Here is a 25,732-nt window from a genome sequence, read left to right as displayed (position 1 = left end):
TCATCGTCACTCAGTGTTATAGACGTACTGTGTAGCGTAATAAAAAAAAACTCAAAATGTGTAACTGCTTAACTCTTCTATCTTATCTGCAAAGACAAATAAAAATCTGATGGTGACAAACCAGTTAGGTTCTCCAACCCGAGAAACGCTCTAGATGTAAGATTATTTATTTATTTAGTCGATGGGGAAAACAGATGAACCTCACGCACGGTTGCATTTACCGTCTTGATCAGGTAAGCGAGCAGTAAAGATCAACTTTCGGGGTCTGATTCAAAGCAAATATTTACTATTCCAATGACTATGTTGATTTTTCACTGCCAGTACAACTGCTTTGGAAAAATCGTTTCCTCATTAAACAAAATGACTGTTTCTTACAAATCAGCTGATTGAAAACATTTACGGTTGGATTTATTCATGCTAAAAAAAAATAAAAAAAATAAATAAATAAAAAAGACATTCCGCTAAATTATTTTACTTTAATCTATTTCTAAAATTCATTATAGTTTAAATATTTATTTTCCCATTTGGGAATATAGATATTGGGTTCTTTTTTTTTTATTTCTTTTATTTTTTTGTATATTTTTCCTATTTTTTCCTATTCCAACAAATTTCATTTTGACGTAAAGTTTGAATGTGAATAAAATCGTCGTTTCACTCCGTCAGCTACATTTATGTCCCTCAACATGTCACATAAAAACAAAAGGTATGTCTTTTTCATCTTTTTTCACCATCAAGCAGACATTAGCAACATTTCAGAGGAAACTACAGAAAACATTTTCTAACTCAGGTTAGTCGTGACTTTTAATTTTCCTTTTTAATTGTACAAAACAAGTTTCTCCTTTCAACACAAGTTGGCTGAAATTTAATCATCTTGTCTTGTAAACATATCCACTATAATTACAAACACCAGTTTTCTTGTTCTGGTCTGTTTATGCTCTATTGCCTAAAAAAAAAAGTTCCCAAAACTAATAGGCAGGAATTTTAAATCCAGCTTTGAAAATCAGCAGACAAAATCCAAACACACTCAGAAGAGGCCCAATAATCAGCGAAAGAAAAATGGATCTATTTTGACAGTCAATTCATCACATCCACACTAATCCTGCAGAAATAAGAAACTCCCAGACTATTTCTGCAGAAACAAGAAACTATTTGTGGTTGCAGGTTTGGCATGTAACAAACTTAGGTATTTCTTTTAGCGTTTGCATTGTAAACCCTTTTTCAAATTTTATAATAAATCACTAAATGTATAAAGAAATGAACAGTTTCAAGCTGCCGTCACACTGTTTATTTCATATGTATACGATTTGAGTGTGAAGCAAAAAGCCACATTTTGCTAAATATTAACTTCAGTCATGTACGTGAGGTCTATGGATAGTTTGCTGTGTCTTTGTCATAAAGGGTGGTTATGCATTAGGATAAATGACAGATTTACAGTGTTCAGATTAAAGTATTTTACACCATAGACTACATTTTCTCTTTTTCCATGCTTGACCATCTGTACATAAAATATTTCACCAAGTGGCCAAATAGCTATTTGCTAAATTAATCCTAACACAAGTTCAACATCCCTGTCATGTCAACTTCTAAAAGGTTTTAGCATACGGAGGTGAATAAACCTTCACCAGCGCAGAAAGAACGTTTGATTACTGTCTGAAATTAAGGAACATTGTAATCGAGGCGACATTTAACAGCAGTTGACTTTATGAACTCAGACATTTAAAATACTAAGTACTACAGATAACAGTTTACTTGACAAAGCACTGTGTATGCACCGACTGTCATGGAGAGAGACAACGTTTTGGCCTGTGGACAAGTTTTATATGCCTATAAAACAGATATTAGTCGTGAAAACATTCTATTGGTTAATGACGATGTCATGCCACTTTGGTTTTTCACTGAGCTGAACATCCTGTGAGCATCAGCCACTTATCACTCACTGCTTCAGAAATGTGTATGCTTACTGATCTGATAAGAGTGGTGTTTACATTGACTTTCGGTTGCACTTTGAAAGTGAAAACCAAGCGCAAATTGCACCAATTTGTGACATTTAAATAATTAGTAGAAATAAATTAAATGGGAGCAGCGTCTCATCAAAAAAGTTCAAAATTTTTAATTGTTAAAAATCACATTTTGTTTTCCTTTCACACACAAATCGACTATGTTAGTATTTACTGACATTTGGTTAAAAAATGCACCACATCTATACATAATGAATGGAATTAAAATAGAAATGTAAAAAGAAAAAAGAAAAACAGCAAACTCTATTGAGTTTACTTCTTCTGTACGTTTATCTCAGACAGTTTTACTGTTAGTCGATTCCCATAAAAACCGTTCCAGCTGCTGTAACCTTCAGAAACCTTGCTAAACAAATACAGCTCCATCGATAAGCCGTCATGTGAAAGCCGTCTCCATTACACAGACAACACAAATATACGTTTAATAAACATTCATGTACAGATCAGGTTTAGCAGTGGAAAAGGAAGTTACTTCAATAAAAAAAACAACAACCAGCCAGCAGTACATTGCCACAACCGCAGCTATGCACTGGCTCGTTTCCTTAAGTCTTTTACTTTAAAGCAGGTATTTCATCTGAGGTTTTCCATCGTCTGCTTTTTTCCTGTGCGGCAGCAAATTAAAAGTCGTACCAATTTCCTTCACGCAGTTTGTGGTTATCAGGAGACACTAATCAAACAACCTCACTGTAACATTATGAACAAAGTAATTACGATATCTTTTTTTAAGTAGTTAGAACTCAGAGCACACTTAGAAAAAGCTCCAATTGTCTTTGGAGATACTTCCTGCATGTTAACTTTGTGATTCAAAGCATTCTTGAGCCTTCGGGCTATCGGAAGCTCCCAGCTGATAAATCTACTTAAAAAAAGAATATTATGTGTATGTATATATATGTATATATATATATATATATATAATATAATCAATAGTGCTGATACGCTGAATAGCACATCTAGGAAGCCGACTAAGATGAAGTTTTAAACACTGTTGATTAGTATTGGTCAACAGCAAAAAAATGTGGACAAATCCCGTCACCTGATGGAAGCAGATGTTCGTCATTCACTACCTTGCTGGCCAGGATTGATTGAGGAACCCGTCTCAAGGTATGTGTTCAATTGATTCTGATCGTAAATTTAAAAAATCCTACTCACACCAGTTTCACGTCATCACAGGTAAACGGATACAAATGACTCCGATGTGTCATTTGTCACCTTTTATAGTCTGAAGAATATCTAAGAAGTCATAAAGGTTAAATTGTGCAATTATGCTTTTTTCCCTAGAGTTAAGATTTGGTTTATTATACATAAATAAACCAAAGGATGTACACATTTTCTCTTTAACCCAAACACATGTCTTCCCCCTCTCTCACAACCCTCCTTCCTGTCAAACTACTTTCAAATAAAGGCCACTAGAGCCAACAAAACCTAAATAAATAAGTTTCTGGACTCCAATCAGGATCCAGTTTGAGAGAGAGCCGAGTAAATTGCCGCACAATGCTAACACACCCATCACTAACAAGTACAAGCCTCAATGCAAAGCAGTTGGGTTACAGAAGATTTGTAAGTTTTCTCCACCATGCTTAGCTGTAATGACAAAGGAAACTACAAGCCAAGTCATCAACAAGTAATATCAAAACAGAGATGTTAGCCTAGCTTGACATACAGCCCAAGGTTCGAAAAGATTCTCAGTCCAGGGATCTTTGCTTTCAATGAGAACGTTGTGTAGGGGGTTAAATACCAAATCAAAAAAGTCCTTTAAAAACACAGATGAGCAAACTAACTTATTGGTTGATTAAGTTAATTCATCAATCGCATTTTTAGATGCACTAGAGTTCAAGAATGTGTTTACGTTTTAAGCCGTGAAAGGAATATGCAGTTTGAAAATGTAAAAATAAAACTTGTCTTAAAAATTCACCAGCCTTTTCAGCTAGTAATCTACATTTGTGCAGTCGGAGCCTCAAATAAAAATCTTTACACAAAATAAAGGTCGAGCTCTGAGCTGAACTCTTACATTAAATACAAACATCTGACTGAAAACATTGAAATGCAGGAATTTCTTAAGAGTTGTCAGTAGAAACTAATAACACCTCAAGTGTTTCATTCCAGAGTTAAATCACCATGAGATGTAGATTAATTTGAACTATTTTCTCACATTTTCTTTTGAAATCTTTCATAATATTTCTCTAAGGTTATATTTGTGGGTATTGCTTAAATGTAATCTGTTAAAGTTATCCAATTAGGCTCTTCAAACTCTGTCTATATGCATTAAAACTGAGCTGCGCAGCAGAGTTTTCACTTAAGAGGAAGAGTCCCATGTGTCAGCATGCATTCTGAAGTTGAGCCATCCAGCCTGTTAGTCAACACTTCACATGTAACTGTTAACACAGAAACACCACAACTCGCTCAAACAAAGTCCCTTTACAACTATCAATCTTTGTTCAGTTCACATTTTCACGACATGCACAGCCTCTGTGAATATTAAACTAACTTTTCTCCTAACTGTGCCAGCCCAACCTGCTGTTTCAGCTGCTCAGCCCTGGCTCGAAGGACTCGCTGACAGCAGCCGCAGTTTAAAACTCTCCACACATACACAAACACAAACCCCCGGCGTGGAGCCATGTAGACAAGCTCCGGTTACTCACCGTCACGTTTCTCCACAGTTCAATCGAGTCTGAGCCCAAACTGTCAGAAGTGTCCAAACTTTTCTAAAAAACACTCCAACATTCCTGCTTCCGCTTCCTGAAACCAGCTGCAGCAGCAGAAGCAGCGGCAACATGCAGAGAGTTGGAGGAGGAGGAGAAGAAGGAGGGAGAGAGGAGGTGTGTCCTTTGGACGCTGCCGCGGGGAAACGCTGACCCCTGCTGGATTACTGCTGCTACTACAACATTAAGATTTTGTGAAAACGTCTTAAATTTCGCTCGCCAAATTTAAGATGTTTTCTTTAAATTAGTTATGTCTGAACGTTTGTGCTGAGCGCAAATATAATACTTTATCACCTTTATAGTGGGTTAAAATGAAAGGCTATCGTTAAAGGCATCCCAGATTTATGATTCTAATGCAATGAATCACCCAGAAAAACAGGGGAAAAAAAGATTATTTCACTGTTTGACTACATTGAAGCATAATTTCTATTTTACTTCATTTTGAAGACCTAAGAGGATATACAACCACAAATAATCTACACAGAAGTGGAAAAAAAATACGAAGGAATGACTCACATCAAGGTCTAAAATAAATAAATAAACAATAGTAGAGGGCCTTTTAGAGGTTCCTGAAGAGCTATTAATATATTTTGAACATCAAGAGCAACACACGACACTAATAACCTGCGTTTAAAAGACGGCACAACTCATTGTGTGACAAGAACTTCACATAATTTGTACGCTGGATTAAGATTGTTTTTTTTTTCAGCACATTTATAAACGGGGTTGTTTTTAGAGTTAGTCTGATCTGATATTATCAGAATTGTATTTTTTGATATATCAATGATGATCAAGTACACTTGGGCGCCCCCTGCTGGCATGGGGTGGCTGATCTGAGCTTTCGTAATGCTGAAACGAAAGTGAAGCTGGTTTTATTTAGAATCGCACCAAATATCATTACTTCCTGAAGCTCTGGTAAAAATCTGAGCAAAACTATCTCTACTCTGCGAAAATATTTAGATGTGCTCACTGTAGTGTAAAAATATATATTTTTTTAAATACAGAAAAGGACAAGCAATCTGAGTTTTAACCAGTTAAATTGTGAGAAACTTGTACTGTAATACTTTTAACTCTTTTTTGTTTGTTTGTTTGTTTTCTGTGCAATGACGAAAATCCAAATCCCAAAGTACACAAATGAACAATTACAACATATAACAGATATAAAAAAAAACAAGTTTCTGAGAGGAAGTACTTAAACTAATATTACCTTGCAGTAACTTTGGTTTACCGCTAGGTGGAAACCCAACGCTGCTAAACGGCAAATTCTGTTGAACGCTGCTGCTACTTCTGTTGATGACCACTTCTACAACATACAATTTCAGGGGTTTTAACGTTGTTTTTATTGAATTGTACATGTACTGTCTGTTGAGACCATAAGTGCTATTAGAATTAAGAGAAACCGTGAAACAGCTTGATAACTCAACACAAACACAACAGTAAAGATGTCAGTAAAGTATGCTAGAATGAACTGGTTCTAAATGCTTTGAAATTATGTTTATTATGGGGGAATTATACAGAAAAGATTATTCTGTATTTCTTATTTTGGCATCAGGTGTGACTGGATTCTCTACTGTGGGTGTTTTCCTTATGAATAGGGTGATCTGACCTTCTCCTCGCACACACACACACCACCAGTCACACAGCCAACAGTGTAGAGTAATAATTATTATTTAACACCAGAGTGCTGAGTGGTTTGTTAATTTTAGCTTTATAAAAGCAAAAATAAAAAAATTACATTTCTTTTATTTATTTTTTGCTTTGTTCAATATTTTACAGATAAGACGAAGCCAAATAAAAATGCTCCTGCTTCTTTTTTATTACTGATATCAGCAATCTGCCTAGTAGCACGTGAAGCTGCACCTTGATAAATCCAAGCAGACATTGATTTTAAGTTAACCATTAGCTGTCAGCCGGTCCACATTGATGCACAGATACAAAAGTCCTCCAAAGCTGCCTGGTTACCACTCAGCAGCCACTCTGTCATCACTATAACAACCACTGCAAAGCAGCTCGCTCCAAAGTCCACATCCTTCTTTCTGGGGAGTGAGAGCAGATGCAGCCCGTCTGATTTCCTAAAGGGGAGCAAGATAGCTAATGCTTGCCCTTTGTAGATAAACCCAGTCCTCTACACCTGCTGTGTCTTCATCAGTTCAGGTTTTAAGTCATTCACTGTAAACAGGCTGCAAGATAATGACTAAATAAAACGGATCCCAAAATCCTGTAAGTCTAGCAGTTTCTTTCAAAATAAAACCTAAGAAGTTCTGGGTAGCGTTTTACTTTTCAGAAACCACGGGTTCAAATAATAAAACATGTAGTAAAATAATATTATTTAAGTATAAGAAAAAACCTGTACATCTATTAGAAAACCAAATCTCCATTTACAACCTTCTCAGCTACTGCAGAAAGTTAGAAAAGCAGCAGTTTGAAACTCTCGTCAGCTATTTAACAGCTTAATTATTAGGTTAAAGATTCATCACCAGTTCAATAGAAGATTACTTGAATTAAGTATATATTAATTTTTAATAATGGTGCTGCCAAGGGTTTTCCTTTGTACTAGCAAATAATAGACACTGTAATATATATATTTTTTTAAAAAGTGTTTTGTTTTTGCTTTGTGATTGTTTTCTCATAATTTCGGGGTTTACCTATGTTATTAAAGTCTTGCCACGTTCAGTCAATTCACTGTTCATATCATCATTAGGGTCTTTCCATATAACATTGTTTCTTGTGTTTGTTTTCTTTGAAATGAACAAACCAACAGGTGTCTCAGTGTACTCAGTCACAACAGCTTCCTGCTGAAGCTGGTCACTATCTTGGTCTCAAACTGCTGTAGGATGGCTTCCCCTTTCTTTACCAGCTTTTATGGAAAGTCAGCTAATGTGATTCTGTTGGTCACTCTGCCATGAAGGTTCAAGGTGATCTTTCAAGCGTTGGTGCTGAGGTCAAGACCGCACACTGGCAGGTCATCCCATCCCCCTCACTCACTTCAACATCCTGGAGGTAATCTCTGACAAAACCCACTCTGTGGTGGCAAGCCTTGGCATTTTGGAGAATAGCGTTTGGTCCCAAAGATGGGAGGATTTCCCCCTGGCTTCACATTTTCATTTTGATGTCTCTCTGCATTGAGGGTGACTCCAGCGATAACAGGCCTTGTTTATCCAGACGGCACCCCCACGCCGTCACACTGCCTTCATTGGCAGATGTTTGTCTTTGGCAGAGGGAATCTAACAAGTTTTTCCAAATGCTCAATTCTGCTGCTCAATCCACGAATGCCAAATGTGGCAGAATAGGGATTCCAGCGATATAAGGTTTATTTGCATGACATGATGACAACAGTAACAACTCAAGCAATCATATTCTTGTCTTGTTGGCAGGATTACATTGGTTTTGATCTTGGATGTGAATAATCAACAATATTTCTTATAACTCAGAAACAAAGAAGCGTCTTTTGTTTCTTCTGCAACAGAAGATGTCAAATGATATAATGTCAAAATAGATGAGAATTTAAAAAGCACACATCTGATTTGATTTAGTCAGGGTCCAGATGAACAGCCAGATCAATATACTAATTATCCACAATTAATGTTATTATAAATAGATGGGTATTACTTTCCTAATTTTTTGCCCCCATAAGATATCCGTCACCTTTATTGCTACGATGTCAGTCATCATCACAAAGCATTCAAGTACTTAAGTTGCCATTGTTAATGACAATGACTTTGTTGACAACAGTGACGATGAGGAGGATGCTGGCATCATCTTCAGGTATATTTTGGAGTGCGGTGTGTTTGAGTTGACAGATGGTCAAGTTTCCTCACAAAGAGAGAGGGAGAGAGAGAGAGAGAAAGAGAGAGAGAGAGAGAGAGAGACACTCGGGTTTTAATGACGTAAGCACCATATGGCGCGTGCCGGGAGGGTGGAACCTCGTTATGCTAATTACTCACTGCCCCCCGCACGTGGGCTTGGGTGTGTGTGCGTGTCTGTGATGCTGAGTATAAAACCAGCAGCATCTCGCACGCTCTTCAGAAAGCTCCCATCAGATCACGCACAGTCACGCACGGACACAGACAGAGCGCGCGGGATGCCTGCGAACTGACGAGCACCGTTCATTAAACAACAGGTAAGCTTTTGACGCAGTCATTATTAATATTATTGGCTACATCCCATGAATACAGTAGAATATGTGTGAATTCTCATTAGGTTAGTTTACACAAAAATTAGAGGCCTAAATCGCTATAATCAAGTCATTAATAGGTTGCCTGGAAACTTTGTCTCAATCAGAAAGAGTTCATTAAAACAAACAATAAAACAAACTCAACAACAATTACAGCTAATTTCTAAATAGAAAAAATACATTGTGTCCAATTTAATTTTTTCCCCTATTTGATAATTATTTATGCTCAACATTTTTTATGCTTGCATTAAAAAAAAAAAAATATATATATATATATATATATATATATATATATATATATATATATATATATATATATATATATATATATATATATATATATATATATTCCAGTTGGATAATCAATCTCGTATCCTGCTTTTCTTCTTTACTGTTCTGCTTAAATGAATGAGGTCGAGCGAAATGTTCTCATGTCCACCTGTGTCATATCCGCAACAAAGTAACGGGACATGTCACAGGGAAAAAAATTATTTTATTTCCAAAGCACAAAAGAATTATTATCATTATTATTATTATTATTATTATTATTATTATTATTATTATTATTATTATTATTATTATTATTATTAGGCATATTAGCTTCGTATATTTAAATGTAAAATTACTGAAAAGAAGGTACATTTTAAATAGAAGGTCATTTAAGTATTTATTCATTTATCCACTCATTCGTTCTTTCGTTTGTTGAGTTGGTATGCCTTCTTTTATTTTTATTTTTGTTTTTTGTTGTTGTCTTTAAAAAAAAAGTCAGAAAGCACTCGCACTCCGTGGAATATGACCCGCACCGTCGTCGGAACTAAATATTTAAATTAGATTAGTAGGCCTCAGCTAAATTTGTATTATTTCTATTTTCAAGTAGAATCATATTTATCCAGTTTCTGCTGTCCGGGACTTTTAAGGTGCGCGTATATACTGACGCATGATCGCTAACCCTAGTTTGATTAAAATGTTCTCACATTCGTTTTTAACCTTATTTTAATGGAAATAAAGCTGCAAACTTGAATCGTGCCTATTGTAAACGAATCACTTTTTCCAAGTTGGAAATAAAATTTTCCGACGATGCGAAGGAAAAGCGTCATGTGACCTGACTGATTTACGAAAAAAAAAAAACTGACACACTTTAAATAATAATAATAATAATAATAATAATAATAATAATAATAATAATAATAATAATAATAATAATAATAATAAAATGGGATCCAACTTTTTGTTCGCAGAGTATCAGCATCATGACCAGGTCTGTGAGGGAGGAGCTCGCATCGGTGGAGTCGGACGAGCAGCGGGATCTCTGCAGCCCTGCAGGCAGAGAGACGGAGCGGGCAGGAGCCGGAGCGGGAGCTGGAGAGGAGGAGGAGGAGGAGGACCTTCTCCACCATCCAGAGGAGGACGAAGAGGAAGACGACGAGGAAGATGAAGAGGAAGAGGAGGATGGAGAGAACAAACCCAAGAGGCGAGGGCCGAAGAAGAAAAAGATGACCAAGGCTCGTCTTCAGAGGTATGGTTTGTCCTTCACGCAGATAGTAAAAATGTGCTTGTGAATATGGCATAAATAAACGAGTAAAAGATACGCCCTGAAATTAGAAATAATATTTATGACACAGAAACTAAATGTGTTATCAGATGACATAAATTTAAGATCCGAATAAAGACCCCTCAGAATAGTACATGAGATCCATGCGACATGAATTTTATACAGATTTCCTCGAACTTTTAGTTCTACCAATGTTGGTGTTTTCTGTCATTGGTGCAAATCATGATCACTTCATTAATGTACAGTAATGAAAAACAAAGGAGACACTGAGGCTCAAAATAAACAAAGATTTGGCTACTAGAGTAATTTTAAAAAGTTTGTTCTTATATTTGTCCCAGTGTCACAAAGTGTATTAAATGTGCTGTTTAAAAATTAAATTGTACCCCCATCATTCCCATATCCTCAGAAAAAGGGGCTTAAATCCAAAAGACAGTACTGGAGCATATCAATGTGTTGTAGTGACCCTGTTAAACTTCCTTCTCAAATTGATTTCTTTTGTTGTTGTCGTCTCACATGCGCTTTGTGTGAGTAAACCTTTATGACTGCAATCCATTTCTATACTATACATCTTTTCCTAAAAATCAACTTGTGAACACATAAAAACAAAAAACCTGGTAGCAAACAGTACGCGTAAACCAACATGTTGACCTTAACACTTGTCGAATTACAATTTAGAATTTGCAAAGATGACATTTAGGACACGGGTGGTAGTTGCATGAGTGTTGCCCTCATGGGCAAGCCCTTCCTTCTGCCCCAATACTCCCCCAGCACAACTCACACAATTCCTGCCACAAAGCCCATTTTGCAAAAAAAAAAAAAAAATTTCACTGCAAGGCTTATTTTTATAAAAATAATTGTACATAAAATGCATTAAAATAATTCTATTAGTCAATTGTATTGTCGTTAAACTATTCGGTCTCAAATACTCTAAATGATAATTGGATTGTTTAGTATTTTAGATTTTCAGCAAATTCTAGTGAAATTAAATGTAGGTTATTTAAATATAAAAAAGGAAAGAAAACGAATCCTTTAAATGTTCTTACATTGTTCACAACACATGACCACTCCTTATTGAATAGACGTTACATAAATTGTTGAGCAATTTGTTGACCAGCCTACATATGTTTAACACCTTTCCAGTATGTATTTAATAACTCTTTTTCTGTCTGTGCAGGTTTAAGATCCGTCGAATGAAGGCCAACGCCCGAGAGAGAAATCGCATGCACGGGTTGAACGACGCTTTGGAGAGTCTCCGAAAAGTCGTCCCTTGTTACTCCAAAACCCAGAAACTATCCAAAATTGAGACCCTGCGCCTCGCCAAGAACTACATATGGGCTCTCAGCGAGATCCTGCGGTCTGGCAAGGCCCCCGACCTCATGAGTTTCGTCCAGGCGCTTTGCAAAGGTGAGAAATTTATCACTGCGATACTAAGCAATATTAGAACATACTTGATGAAATTATAATGAAAAATTTGGATGAGGTAATGTAAATCCCAAATTGACAATTTTTCATAAGTGCCATTACATTTCATTGCTAGGGACAAAACATGAAGCTATTTAGACAGGAAGACACTGTATATAAAATTGGGTTTGGGGAAATGAGACAAGAGCTAGGCAATAATTAATGACTAAGAGTCCATCTTGTCTAGACGAATACCAAAAATATATATAAATCGTTAACTGCATTTCAATCTACATATTCTGGATTTGGAACCATAGAAGTGACCACATCCAGTGCGGACTACTTAAAAATGATGAAATAACAAATTCTACTTTAGCTGCTAATGATTAGCTTGTTTTGGTATTTTTACAGTGTCTACAAATTGCTTGAATCTTGTCAGTTTGTTTTTCATAAAGGTTTTCCAAAATGGTGAGAAAAAGAACAGGTTGAAAAGAGGAGGAGGCCTCCTTTGTAGCAGAGAACTACTTCCTCTCTAACTTCAAAATAAAAGTTTTAAACAAAGATTTACCTGAATCTGAGCACTCACCTTCAAACCAGGGCCTCATAATAACAACTCAGACTAACTTCTCCAGACAAAATAATGAGCAACTGGATAGCACTTCACGAGACAGGTTTCACTTTAAAGGGAAATGTCACAAGGTCTTGTTTCACTCCAAATCATCGATCGATACTGACCATAGACCTTCTCTGTGTTCTCAGGACTTTCTCAGCCGACCACCAACCTGGTGGCAGGCTGCCTTCAGCTGAACCCTCGGACCTTCCTTCCAGAGCAGACACCGGACATACCCACGCACCTTCCCCCTGCTGGTGCCGCCGCCTATCCCGGACACTTCTCTTACCAGAGCCCTGGACTGACCGCCGGTTTGCCCAGCCCCCCCTACGGTACCATGGACCCTTCCCATATCTTCCACCAGGTCAAAGGTCAGCCATACGGCTCCTTGGAACCCTTCTTCGACGGAGTCCTGGTGTCCGATGGCCCGGCATTCGACCCACCTCTCAGCCCGCCCCTGAGCATCAACGGCAACTTCTCGTCTTTCAAGCACGAGCCCACCGCTGGCTCCGACTACGACAAGAGCTTTTCCTTCAGCGTGCACTACGGAGGCGGAGGAGGAGCCGGCGGCCATCCCTCCATCTATGGCAACGGGGGGCCCAACCCACGGTGCGGTGAGCTGCAGGTGGAACAACTGATGGGGTTTGACGGACACTCACACCACGAACGGCTGATGAACGCCCAGTTAAACGCCATCTTTCATGACTCCTGAGGATGAAGGACCATGAGACCAATGAAGACAGAGAGAGCAGGCTTGTTTGTCATCCTTCTGTACTCATCAGGGTCTTTAACTTCTCTTTACGATGGCGATTCAACAATGCCGTAAACCTTCTCTGTAGCGCTTCACCTGGCAGGAGATGCTCTTCGAATGTCTTGTCGGTGTCCATATTGTCATTTAAAAATAATCAACAATCAATGAGCAATAATCTGGAGAAAACTATGCAATTTTGTTAAAAAATCTGAGCAATGCTCAGATGATGATTCCAAATGTTGAAAGAATAAAGATTTTTCTATATTTTTGGGGTCAGTGAGTGAGGCGATGTTGTTGGGCTGTTGTCGGGCTGAAGTGTTAATCTTGTTCATGTTGTTTTTAAGTTTTTGCTTTTTATATGGTTTCTGTAGCGTTATGTTATCATTTCATGTGACTCTTGTTCATATTTTATAAGATAGATGTTTATAAAGACCTTTTATTAAAAGGAATTTCATGTCATTCGCCTGTTAAGACTCAGTTTATCTGCAACAGCATCACACAAACACTATGGATTAGACTATAAAACATATGAAACATAACACTCATTTGCTAATCTCATGCCTTGTAAAACTTTTTGTAAGTCCTCTGAAAAGAGTTTGGATGAATTTCATGTTGACAGAAGTGAAAAGACTACAAATTTCCTAGCAGAGAATACCAGGTTAACAACACTATCCCACTATGTGAAGGACAAAACAAGGATTGGTGTGTATGTGTGTGTGAAGGGCACAGATGTTCGTTCTGCAGGCGAGATTTTAATTTATGAAAATGATCTTGTTTATGCATGAGAGCCCCCCCCTCCATGCACACACACTAATGTCCTACTGCTTGATCGTGCGTCGGTGTGTGTAAGTCAACTGGGACAATATGGTGGCCATATCCCACCATTTACTCTCCTTGTTGAAGTGGAATGTTATTAAGCAAAAGACTGCAGAGAAAAAAAGACTGTCAAGTGATGAAGAAATAATTATAGTGCAACCGTTATTTCAAAACCAAACAAAAACAGAACAAAATAAAATCAAATTGTAAAGTAAGGAAATTTGTGTTTTGTTTTGGTTAAGCTGAACATGTATCTAGATACTGGGAGAGTTGAACATGTGGTTTGCAGCCAAAAAAAACAACAAAAAACTTGCAAAGCATTCAGTCTTTGAGACTGATATCGGATTAACCAGAGACTAACTTGAGAATTTGAGTATAGAAGATGTAAAGATCTGCCTTTTGCCCTGACCTCAGCCTCGCTGAACATTTTTTGAAGCAGCTTGGAGCTCGCTGGTGCGCCAAATTTGAACACGCAACACTTTGCCTGACTTGCCGTAAATGCTGGTTTGAGAAGATGGATGCCATCCTGCGCTACTTGTCCAAGGTGGTAGCCATCATGAGCACGATGGTGCCTGTCCTGGTTGTTTTTTATTCTTCTATGTACAACTAAAACCCAGGCAGGTGAATGAATAAATTGACAAATTCAGTCATACAATCAAATAAAACACACCAAGCAAGAGTTAAATAGCAGAATAAGCTGTTTGACAAACTTTAAGTAGAAAGAGATTGGTTTTCCAGTGATATAAGAAATAGTGGAAAGAAGCATCGTTACAACAAAGGCTTGCTTAGCTTTTCTTAGTCTCAGGAAAGACAAGGAAGCACAAAAGCTGTAAGATGCTTCTTAAATGGCAAATATAAAGTACATTTCACCCTTATTTGAGCATCCTAAAAATATCACACAACAGTAACAGCAGCATTAGGAGCATTACAGCTGTATTGTGAGCTGTCTTTGTGATTGGGGTTTTGTGTTTCAGTCTGTTGGCTGATCATAACACTGATTAATGCAGATTTAAACTCAGCCATCTGTCAACAGCACACATGCAGAGTGAATGTTTGAGCCGGAGCTCATAATATGGAATTAATACCACAATCCACCCCCCTTCCTTTCTGATTGCCCGGCAGGTGTCTGTTAAATAACATCACAGGACACACATCTCGACAACAATCCAGGTGTATCAAACTGCAGGATGCCCCAAGAGACATTCTTCACTGGCCTTTTGCAAAACGTAATATACTTCGTCAGTGGATGTGAGTCATTTAATAGCGACAAAAGCACAGGACATTTGGCTAAGATCATGTATTAATTTATTTTTATTTTACATGACTTCCAGCAGGCGTTGTACAGAAATGTATTTTGAAGGTTTTTGGATTTTTCTGAAAATTTGTGACCTAGTTAGGAAGAAAATCCCATTTACCAAAAATATTCCCACTGCTTTACTCAAATTGTCATTATTTTCAAATCACAAGTAATATTCACCACAAAATAAATTGCAATGAGTCTCAGTTATTTAAATAACTTTTTAAATACGTTTTGGTAGCTTGGTGCACAGATGTAAACATTTATCATAGGATGTTTTATACAGACCATGTGTCATAATTTAGTATCGTTTCATACATGCTTTGTCACCCAATGATTTAAAACACCTTTGGTCAGCTGTAAGGATGTTGGGTTATGCATAAATTGTGGTTATTTTAGTCTGATCAAAATCTGTCAAATTTTATAACTCTAGAACAGTGGTTCTTAACCTTTTTTGAGGTACCGAACCCACCAGTTTCATATGTGCATTCACTGAACCCTTCTGTAGTGATAAATAAAATATGATTTTTTTTTTCCCAAATTCAAGACATAGGGCACCCCATGATCACTAAGTCTTCTTAAAAGGTAGAGTCTCTGAGAACAGTTCTTCAAAATATAGTCAGTGTTTTCAGCAAAGTTGAGCTGACTGTCCAGGATCGACCCAAGGTATTTAAAATTTGCCACAGTTTCAACGGGTTGGCCAGCGAGACAAACTGGAACCACTTTAAGGTTTTGTTTACATCATTTAATTAGCTCTACATTCTTAAGAGAATGAAAAATTAATAATAAATAATAAAGACTTTGAGGTATTCTGATTTAGTAATGTAATTATATTAGTTGTGTTACCACCCCCACGCCACTAGAGGCAGTACCAACCCCGAAAAGATGCGACTAAGGAGCAGATTTAGAAGTACACCGAAAGCTACAGAATTTGGTAAAAACGGTGAGCTTTGCTGAAGTAATTAAAGACACAAGTTCAAATCCATGCTAAGAGTGGAACTCCTTCAATCAGTGCTCCTCCGCAGCGCTGATTGGTTAAGCAATGTAACTTGATCCTCTACAGCAAGTGATGGCAAAGCGGGGCGCGTCATCACGACTTTACACAAGTTTGTCTTTACCTCTGCGGCAGAGGCTCCGCCGAACCCCTGAGACGGACTCACTGAACCCCTGGGGTTCGATCGAACCCAGGTTAAGAACCACTGCTCTAGAATCTAGATCTATGCAGTTCTGATTCTTGGGTTAAACAAGGGTTAAAGGCAGTTAAATATAATATTATTCATATAAGTGTCTGATTTAGATTTGAAATAGTTTTCATTTAACCAAATAATTTCTGTCTGGTAGGAAATGGGACAGGCGTTTCACAAAATATTACAAAAACATGCATGCGCGCCCCTGAGTGTGACCGCGCATGCATGTTGATTACACACCAGTGGATCGGCCGCGTGCCCGATGAAGCCGCTACCTGTCTCCATAGCGACGAGACCCCGGAAATACACACCGTGATCAGCTTACTGCTTGTTTATCGGACAGAAACAAATTTATATCTGTGGTGTTTTCTTTCTGTCTTTTCGTTTTCTTTTGTTTCCTCGAGTGAGCGTGTAAATATGTCGGAGCTTGAGGTTGAAGCGCAAGGGGAGTCGAGAGACAGCAGCAAGAAGAAGAAAAAGAAAAAGAAAGAGAAGCGATGGGTAAGTGAGGAGGAGGAAGAGGAGCGGAAACAAGAGGAGCAGGTGGAGAAAGAAAAGGAGAAGAGGTGAGTAGTAAATGAAGTTCCTCCACGCGTTCATGTTACAAAGTTAATATTAAATGAACGAGGAAAGGGAGGATTTATGCAGATAAGCCTTTTAGAGAATTATTTCAAAATAAAAGGCCTCTTTCAACGGAAGTGGTTAATGACTTACTTTTTCACACCATGTTATGAATGTAAAATGGTATAACAGTTGGGATGCTATGTGTAGGATGAGAAGCACATCAACACGGAGTGCACCCTTGGTTGGAAATTATTCTTTTATTTTTTTCCAAGTAGCTTTTTCTTTTTTTTTTTTTTTTTACTTTGATGGAACAAATAGAATTTAACGAATACATTTACTCTGAAATTTCTCGTTCATTTTACATTGGTAGGTTTCAATCAGAATTTCTTTGTTCTTTGTGCACATCCATCCATCCATCCATCCATCCATCCATCCATCCTTCTGTCCATCCGTTTACTCTTGCAGGGTTGCAGATTTGTGCATATTAAAGGCATAAATCGCTTAAATTGAGACCATTTTTAAAAGTGTGCTTGCTAAACAAAACCGGTTATATTCTGAATAATTTTAAATATTAAGGGTTAAGGGGTTAAAACACTCAACCTGCTAGTTTGTTGACCATAGCTTTAGCTCTTTTATGTTTGCTAATATTCAAACTGTAGGTCTTCCTCCAACACAGGACATTTTCAATCACACAGGTCTTCTGGCAGTTCTTAACTTGTACTAAGTTAACATTTATAATTAATACATCCTGGTAAAAATATGTTCTTCATTCTTACTCCCCCTGAATTTCTCCTTTAGAATGATGAGAGCAAAACTCATGGTCATAAATTAAGTGAGTCCTCCAATATCACAAAAATATAAGTGGAATTAAAAAACATTTTCACAATGATCATTTCATGTAGGGTGTGAGTTACTCCACCACTCTATGACAGTGAGTGGGCAATATTGATTGATTGATTGATTAATTGATGATACTCTTTGTCCGTACTTCACATTCACTTCCAGTATCAGAAAACCCTCTGAGAAATCATTAGGTTGGGGGCTGTTTGCACTGTTCTGTTACCGAACAGCTTGATGAGTGCACAGTGATGAAATAGCTACTAGCTGGTGGTACAAACTAAGATTCCCACTGTTTTATTTATGTTTGCCTCAGGCTGCACTACAAGAACATTGACAAACCTCTGATATTTCTTCAGACACCATTGTTCTTTAACAAAAATGTGTCCAGAAAAACTTCTTCTTAAATATGTTGTGATTCTAACTAGGTTAGACATGCTTCTGACATTGTAGCATGAAAAATGGGAGTATACAGTGTTGCTGCAATCACTGAGCCGCTAGAAAACTTGTTCCTGTGGTCAGGGGCAGCATAAAGACACTTTAGAGGATCTTTTATGGTTCATTAGCTCTTCTCTCCCAGATGCCATCCTGTGGTCACTGGGCTGTAGTCGGTGAGGGCCTTCATTTGGGTTGATGATCTACCTTTGTCTTCCTGAACAACTCATTGTGTCCTCTGGCAGAGTGAGGGTTTTTTTTTTTTAATTCGGTCCACTGCATGACTTTTTTGTCTAAGCCCACTCAGGATATTTTAGAAAATTTGAAATGACTGTACTGCGAACAACCTTGGCATTGATGGAGTGTTGCAAGACGTCTTGTTTGTACAGCTCAACAATCCCTCCTACCTTAATGACAGGAAGCCTTTTTACTTTTCTCATCAGGGAGTTTTGACTAGAGAAGATGATTACTGGCCACTGAACAAAAAAGATTTAATGTCTTTCTAAAATAGTTTATTATCCCAAAGGTAAATTAAATGTTGTAACTCATATCAACCAACTATCTTCAAAAGAGTCATTGTAGATGGTGATACTGTGGTCTCCAATAGCAGTCAGTCTTGCAACCTATCCGAAAAAGCCTCTGACTGAAGACACTGCTTCTGTAAGACAGCCTCAGTTCTGACTTCTCCTGTCGTATTAAGAAAACTTGATAAAGAGAAAGCTAGTTCTCCTCTTCGACTCACTTCTCGGTCATTGAAGTTGGTTTCTCTAAGACACTCATCTGCATTAAGGTCAGAATTCTGAGATTAAAGCCATTATTGTTTTTTTTTTTTTATTATTTCTTCAGTGGCCCTACTTGTCTTCCATATATGGCAGTGAGAAGGCCTGAGAAAAGATAACGAGAAAGCCTCTTTCACCTGTTTCTTCTTTGTTAATTTGATTGGTTTAAGGATTGATCTATCAGTAACTTTAGTGATGGAAGTGTGTAAATAACATCTGATTGGTTGAAATAAGCTCAAACTGTGTGTGTGTGTTTGTGATCTGTCAGTGAGAGTGTGTTGATGCGAGGGATCTTCAAAGTGGGGAAAAAGAGCCACGATGTCCTGCTCACACGCACCAGGCTGACATGGACCGCCATCATACCAGAGAGTCCCACAGGTCAGTTACAAATGGGAACAACTCCTATGCTGTTCAAAATGCAACCCCAGCTACATTTTCTAAGAGTGTAGCTGCTGTTGTGTCTGTCTGTTTGACACAACCTGAAACTTACAGACATTTGTATACACCCATTACATATTCACATCATTCTTCTTACTTAAACTGTTTGTGTTCATTGTAAATATAAGCCCTTTGGTCTAAGAAGACATTGCTTACATGTAGATGCTTCTGTGTGATGTATTTGTAGTACTCACCATGGGATTAATGACAAGTCTGCTGCTTTAAGAATATTACCACACAAAAAGTGATTAGTGACCAGAAATTGTTATGATGATGGTAATTTCTGTTATGGTGTTTGAAACAATAGTCTATGAAGTCCTCTAGGCACTTTGCCCTGCACTTTGTCTCACAAAGGAATATATTATCAAAGTTTCGTGCATATCAATAATATATTTTACAAGTCAAATTAATTCTGACTTCTCCCAACACCAAAACTTGATGTGTATTTGAAAAAATATTTTCTGTAAATATTGAACTGAAAGGGTTACAAAGTTACAAGTGCCCACAGCTTCCAGTTTCCTCACATTTCTGTAATGTTTTTGTACCATTTTGCTCATATTTAGTGCTTTCCTGTTGTGTGGTAGATTTTTACTTGGAAGCCATTCAGACCGAACTGGTTAGTGAAGCAGGATGAAGGTGTAAATTCAATGTGTTTGTGTGTCTGAAGCCAATCTGTTTTGTTGTATTTCATCCAAGCTAATGTCATTAAGCCAGCACTGCGTAAGCGTGTGTGCGTGCATGTGTGTGTGTGTGCGCGCGTGCATGTGTGTGTGTGCGTGCGTGCATGTGTTTTGGCAGCACTAGAGAGCAGTTGGTTCGGCCCGTGGGGGGTTATTAGAGTCTCTCAGTGTGAGGAGATTAACGCACACATACACATAGGCAGTCTGTCAGCACGCTGTGTGTGTGTGTGTGTTTCTGTGTGTTGATGAGATATTTCTATATAAATGGATCATCTGCTCTTGTTTATTTCTAAACATAAATTCATCTAATCTATTTCTGTTAGGAAACTGAAACCGGAGCTGTCAGATACAGAGATTAGTTTTGCATTATTGCAGGTGGATAAGAGAGTTTTAAGCCATGGACAGTTGAGTTGATTTAACATTAAAATCTCATCTGACTTTTATGGTTAATTTCCAGTCCCCTGCAGCTTCAGGTCAATTCACCAAACAAATGGAGAGATGGTTATGAATTGCTGTACTATGGCAGATGCCTTTGTTTTGTTTCCAAAATCTCTGCTATGAAATGATCAAACCTGCAGAAGAATCCAAAGGAAATGTAGATACTTTAAGAAACATTGTTATTGTCAACTCTTAGGTATGGTGTATTTTGATTGGGAAAATATTGGACTTTAGCATTTCCAATTGACTGATAACTAGCAAAATAATTGAGGATAATGATGATGAAAAATCAGAACACAGGAATTTAGTTTTATATCGATTCTTTCTGTGTGGCACACTGCATCAGTCCTTCTATCGACCCTGAAGAAGATGATGCAGATTTATTTAATTACTGGCTTCATAAGAAATAAAAAATCTCTGAGTTGGTATTCAATAAAAGGTTTTAGTTTCCCAGACTGTTTTGAAACAACTCTTAGGATTTAGATCACATTTTAAAAGAAGCTCTATGTGACACTGGATCAATTGCAGTAAATTTAATGTTATTTTTGCTCTTATCTGAGCAAATTAAACTCAGTATAGCTACAGGTATAGCTATACAACTTTGCAATTTGTTTAGCAGATTTTCTCTCACTTTAATCGGTTATTATGAGAACAGACTGCATTAGATTTGACTGTTTTAGTGAGAAAATATGTTTTGTGTTTTCTAAAACCTTACCATGGTTCTAACTTTTCTTTGTGGGGTGCATTGAAACTCAGAATGAAAAACATTATTATTTTTCAGGTTTTTACTGGGTGCATTCTTGCGACTATGAAATGTATAGAATCCAAATCATTGTTTGGATTTAAATAGATGTTAGGCTATTGTATTTCCTATTATCACAGAAACATTACTAACAGGTACAGAAGGCCGTTTAAAATTCAGCTGCGTATAAAGTAGATGGTATTTTGTAACCAACATTATAATAACACCACAAGTTACAGATATAAGGTGTAGTCCAAGGGAAATATATGATTATCCTCTGAACACATATGTTTGTGAATGTATGCTTGTGGGTTTTTGTGTATGCGCGTGATCACACTATGATCCAAAACTCCCTACAGTTACCACATGGCCCGGTCACCATGAGACTGGACTGCCACTGTGTAGTGTGTGTGTGTGTGTGTGTGTGCGTGTGTGTGTGTGTGTGTGTGTGCGCGCGCGTGCGTGTGTGTGTGTGTGTGTGTGTGTTGGCACAGTGGGTTGTGAGGTCATGATGGGAAACTTTCCTCCATCTGGAACAAACCAGTGCCTGTGAGTTTGCAGCCTCTCCGTCGGCTCCGTCAGCACAGATCAGAGTCATATTTCTCTGCAAAGATTTAAAAAAAAAACATAGTCTTTCCTGCTGATTAGATTAGATAGTTTGAATGGGCCATTTATATATATTACACTTTTAATAATTTTTAAAATTTTGGTGACTTTATTAAATGATTTGAGTTTACCCGCTTTCATTCACCTCTTGATTTCAGCCATCGGGTGTTTCCGTCAAATACAGTTTGACAAATTGGTCCAGGTTCATCGAATGAGGTTTGCAGCGAAATCCAGAGAAAAAGTAGAGTGAATAAAACCTAAAGGTAATATTACGTGTTGCAATTTTTGGTATCTCTACCCCTCTATTTTAAGTCCTACGAGCAGTGTTGTGTTTGCTTGCAGAAAATACAACAATAACAGATCATCTGAGCACATGAACCATGACCTCAACATATGGAGGCCTGGTTCTCGGGGGGAACAACGGTGGATGATTTGGGGTATTTGGTGTTTGATAACAGCAGGACGGTTGTTCCCACAGAGGAGGTTAATCACCAATAACCATTTAGAACTGTTTCCCGATGAATCGGTCCACATTCAGATCTTAGTCTTTTTTATGCTGTTGCATTGTTTTATGCTCTGTTGTTTCTAATGAACTGGTGTTTAAGTTAATATCATCCGGTTATGATTACTGGCAGAGCTGCAGTCTAGTATTTATTTTTTTTATTTGCATCGACTGCGAAAAGTAAATAAATATTGGCCTTAGCTTAAGAGTTGCTCTCTTCTAAAACTCTTAAAGAAATTGTATGTGTCCCAGTATGAATAGTTTTGACAAGTGAACATAAAGTAGGTCACTCTTTAATATGGGCTTTAATTCTAAACCAGATCATGTTGGTATAAATCAACAGATGTAGATATTTTAGATAATTAAAGTGGATTATTATTTGTCACGAGAAGTTGGAATTTTTTGCCCATCTGCTGTGAAAGGTGTCATCACATGTAGCCTAATACAAATATTTTCATGTTGAATTCATAAAAAAGAAAAAACTAATTTTTTTAACACACTGAATGATCTTGCCCCAATACTTTTAATGGATATTTCCCAGGGATGTAATGGTAAACATGCAGAATATTCTGTAGCGCAGCTTCAAAAAGTGACACTGAAACAGAACAGAGAGGACTCTCATCAAGGTTGTTCACGCAGCCACAGGAGAGAGAAAAAAAGTTGGCCGAATTTAACTGAATTACTCAAGATAAATGTAGACATCAATGGTACTGAAGGAAACTCTGCTGAAGTCCAAATCCAGCTGCCCGCAGCATTAGCCAGTCAATTGAGATGCTTAGACTGGTCGACTGGTCTGTAGACAGATGAGACAACACGCTGGTGCTGTCCTGCCAAGTCCAAACCTTTGTGCTTTCATGGTGCATTCAAATTCATTTCGTACGCTGGGCTTGTCCGAATATCAAAACACCGAGTGGTTTAAACCTTTTTTATTCTGAAATGTTATTTAAAAGAATCCTAAAACAATTTTTTTTCAGTTTTATTCTTGTACAATCCATCCACAATCCATCATCGACTATACCAGCTTAAAGAAATCTAACCAATTAAAAAGTATGTATTCTGTGTGTGTTATGAATAAAATGTGAGTGTTATGTAACGCAGTGTGCGACATTAGCTGTGCTGACAGCATCCTGAGAGAATTAGACGGTTTATCTGACGTGGGCCAATCAGATTTCAGATTCCCATCCTGATTAAGCCGGATGATTGGAGGATGTGACTGTGCATTAGGCCAATCAATAGATTAGTGAATAATTCTGCAGACGATATTACATAATTAGCTGCAGTTTGACCGTTCTTGTTTAACCTTCATCCTTCAGCTGAAGGTTAAACTAAAGAGAATGAAAATATTTCCATTAATCTCTTGCAATTTATTTGTAGTCACTAGTCTTTTATAGTTTTTTACTTTATGGTGCAGAATAAACTACTAGACCATTTAAATAAATGGGTATTAAATGTTCCATTAATGTCAGAGGCGATATTAGTTTTTTCCGGATCTGATGGAGATGTTGTAGATTTTGTCTTAGCGTTTTGAGCTCACGTGTTGCACGCTGCCCACATCTCTCGCTGCAGGGGAAGGGAGCGTGCCGCAGGCAGGTGAGGTGCTGCTGCAGGACGTTTTCGCCGTGAAGGTGAAGAGGAGGCGAATGGCGGGCCAGCAGTCGGGCGGAGCCGTGCTCGGCCTCGCTCTCTTCCACAGCAGGAGGAGAGGACAGAGGCTGGAGGAGGACACGCTGCACCTCCACAACGCCTCCGCAGAACACACACACTCCTGGTATAACACTCTGAAAGAACTGCTCACAGGTAAATGTTTTGGTCATTTTCACAAATGAAACCAAACTGTGTGCATCGAAGCGTGGCGTCACTCTGATGGACTTGCTGACAGTCCAGGCTAAGAGTCGGCTTGTTTCTGTTACATAAGATTGAAGCAATGGAAACGTGACTCAGTTCATCTGTGATTGTAAGGTGATTATGCAAATACTGCTGAGTGATGCAGCTCGCAATAAGACAATCACATTAGACAGTGATGTATCAGTAAAGAGACTTTGTTTACGCTTTTTTAGCCTTTATTTAAACTTTAAAAGATGCAATAACATAGCATCCCTTTAGTGTTTGATCATTTTTAGGAAAATTGACTAATGTTTGGATTAACTAATTATTAATTGGATAGTAAACATTAGTTAATAGGAGATTTTATTTTTTACAGAATTTGAACCAGGTGAAGCTAAAACTGTCAATGGAGGAGTTCTAGGTAGAACATATTTAGCTTAAATATATTAAATATATTTATCGTAAATGCAAAATTTAAATTTTTTGCACAGTTTTGGCTTCAATTACTACTTATATTATGTTGTTCTTACAGAAAATTATCTTTTTTTTTGCATCCGTACACCCAAGTTGACAATTAATCTCTTATTAAGTTAGGTGACAATTATTTCAATAATTGATTAATTATGATTAACCGTTTCATCCCCGTTTGCACCTGTATCTGCACTAACATCAATAATAAAATACAGTAGGTAACCAACTACTGAGCACAACTTCAGTTTTTGGCCACATTATCTGTGTTTTTTGTTGCAATCGTTTCCATCAAGACTGTTCACGTTCATTTCAGTGAGGTGAGTCAGAGTTACATCAGACAGGAGAGCTAATCTGATAATCCAGAAGAACAAAGACACACAGATTACACACATACACATTCAGCAGTAGTAACGATCATGCTGTCAGCGCGTGTTGTCTTCTGTTGTCTGCAGAAAAGATTAGTTAAACTGGTCTACTTGAAAGGTTGTAATACATGAGGTAAAACCTTTTTTCTTGGCAGCTGAATGACTGGCACTGAATATCACCTCTCCCTTTCAACTTGTGTCAATGTCTCAGTGCCTTCATGATGAATTGATAGGTTTAAAAAAAAGTAGACGGTACTTGTAATTAATAGCAATCTTGTAAATAATCATTGGCTAGGCTTTTAACTTGTTCAAACCTTTTCTCAGAACAAAAAATTAGATCTGATTTGTTTCATCTTCCTTTAAGTATTTTAGTCTCATTTTCATTCTTTGTTGAACATCATTACAATTTTTGGCATAATTACTATTTTAATTGTCTTTTTTGTTAAATTTCAGACCATAGACGAAATATTTACACCATAGCTTTGGTCACTGAAATCAACACTACTTTGGTCAGATGAGACAAAACAAAACTACATGCAGAAAGATAAC

At 37.5% G+C, this 25,732-nt stretch overlaps 3 protein-coding genes across 4 annotated transcripts in view; 2 read left to right on the top strand and 1 right to left on the bottom strand.

Annotated features, from left to right (window-relative positions):
- Positions 1–4,765, bottom strand: part of itprid2 (ITPR interacting domain containing 2) — a 45,653-nt gene extending 40,888 nt beyond the window's left edge. Inside the window, exon 1 of the mRNA XM_014968051.2 lies at positions 4,655–4,765. The gene's annotated coding sequence lies outside the window, so the exon portion shown is untranslated. The remainder of the gene's footprint in view (positions 1–4,654) is intronic.
- Positions 4,766–8,568: 3,803 nt separating this feature from the next.
- Positions 8,569–13,661, top strand: neurod1 (neuronal differentiation 1). The gene is made up of 4 exons (XM_014968053.2): positions 8,569–8,834; positions 10,127–10,404; positions 11,615–11,844; positions 12,601–13,661. Exons 2-4 carry the CDS (start codon positions 10,139–10,141, stop codon positions 13,161–13,163), a joined length of 1,059 nt encoding a protein of 352 aa, XP_014823539.2. The 5' UTR covers positions 8,569–8,834; positions 10,127–10,138; the 3' UTR covers positions 13,164–13,661.
- A 2,936-nt stretch (positions 13,662–16,597) lies between these two features.
- The window catches only part of cerkl (CERK like autophagy regulator), a 28,773-nt gene continuing 19,638 nt past the window's right edge, over positions 16,598–25,732 (top strand). The window contains exons 1-3 of one of the 2 annotated variants that reach the window (XM_088010595.1): positions 16,598–17,068; positions 19,386–19,495; positions 24,090–24,320. In XM_088010595.1, coding sequence (XP_087866721.1) covers positions 16,698–17,068; positions 19,386–19,495; positions 24,090–24,320 — 712 coding nt within the window. In that variant the 5' untranslated portion in view covers positions 16,598–16,697. The remainder of the gene's footprint in view (positions 17,069–19,385; positions 19,496–24,089; positions 24,321–25,732) is intronic. The other variant, XM_088010596.1, reaches the window with a different exon arrangement.

This window comes from Poecilia mexicana, unplaced genomic scaffold (genome assembly GCF_051168715.1).
Source record: "Poecilia mexicana isolate PSO_F unplaced genomic scaffold, ASM5116871v1 scaffold_2, whole genome shotgun sequence".
Taxonomy (NCBI): domain Eukaryota; kingdom Metazoa; phylum Chordata; class Actinopteri; order Cyprinodontiformes; family Poeciliidae; genus Poecilia; species Poecilia mexicana.
Note: the sequence above shows the minus strand (reverse complement) of the source record. Positions and strands in the feature narration are given on the sequence as shown.

Excerpts from the sequence above, each read along its gene's own strand:
- neurod1 (XM_014968053.2), top strand. The coding sequence starts at position 10,139 with ATGACCAGGTCTGTGAGGGAGGAGCTCGCATCGGTGGAGTCGGACGAG. Across the intron at positions 10,405-11,614 it reads ACCAAGGCTCGTCTTCAGAG|GTTTAAGATCCGTCGAATGA; the intron begins GTATGGTTTGTC and ends CTGTCTGTGCAG. Across the intron at positions 11,845-12,600 it reads CGTCCAGGCGCTTTGCAAAG|GACTTTCTCAGCCGACCACC; the intron begins GTGAGAAATTTA and ends CTGTGTTCTCAG.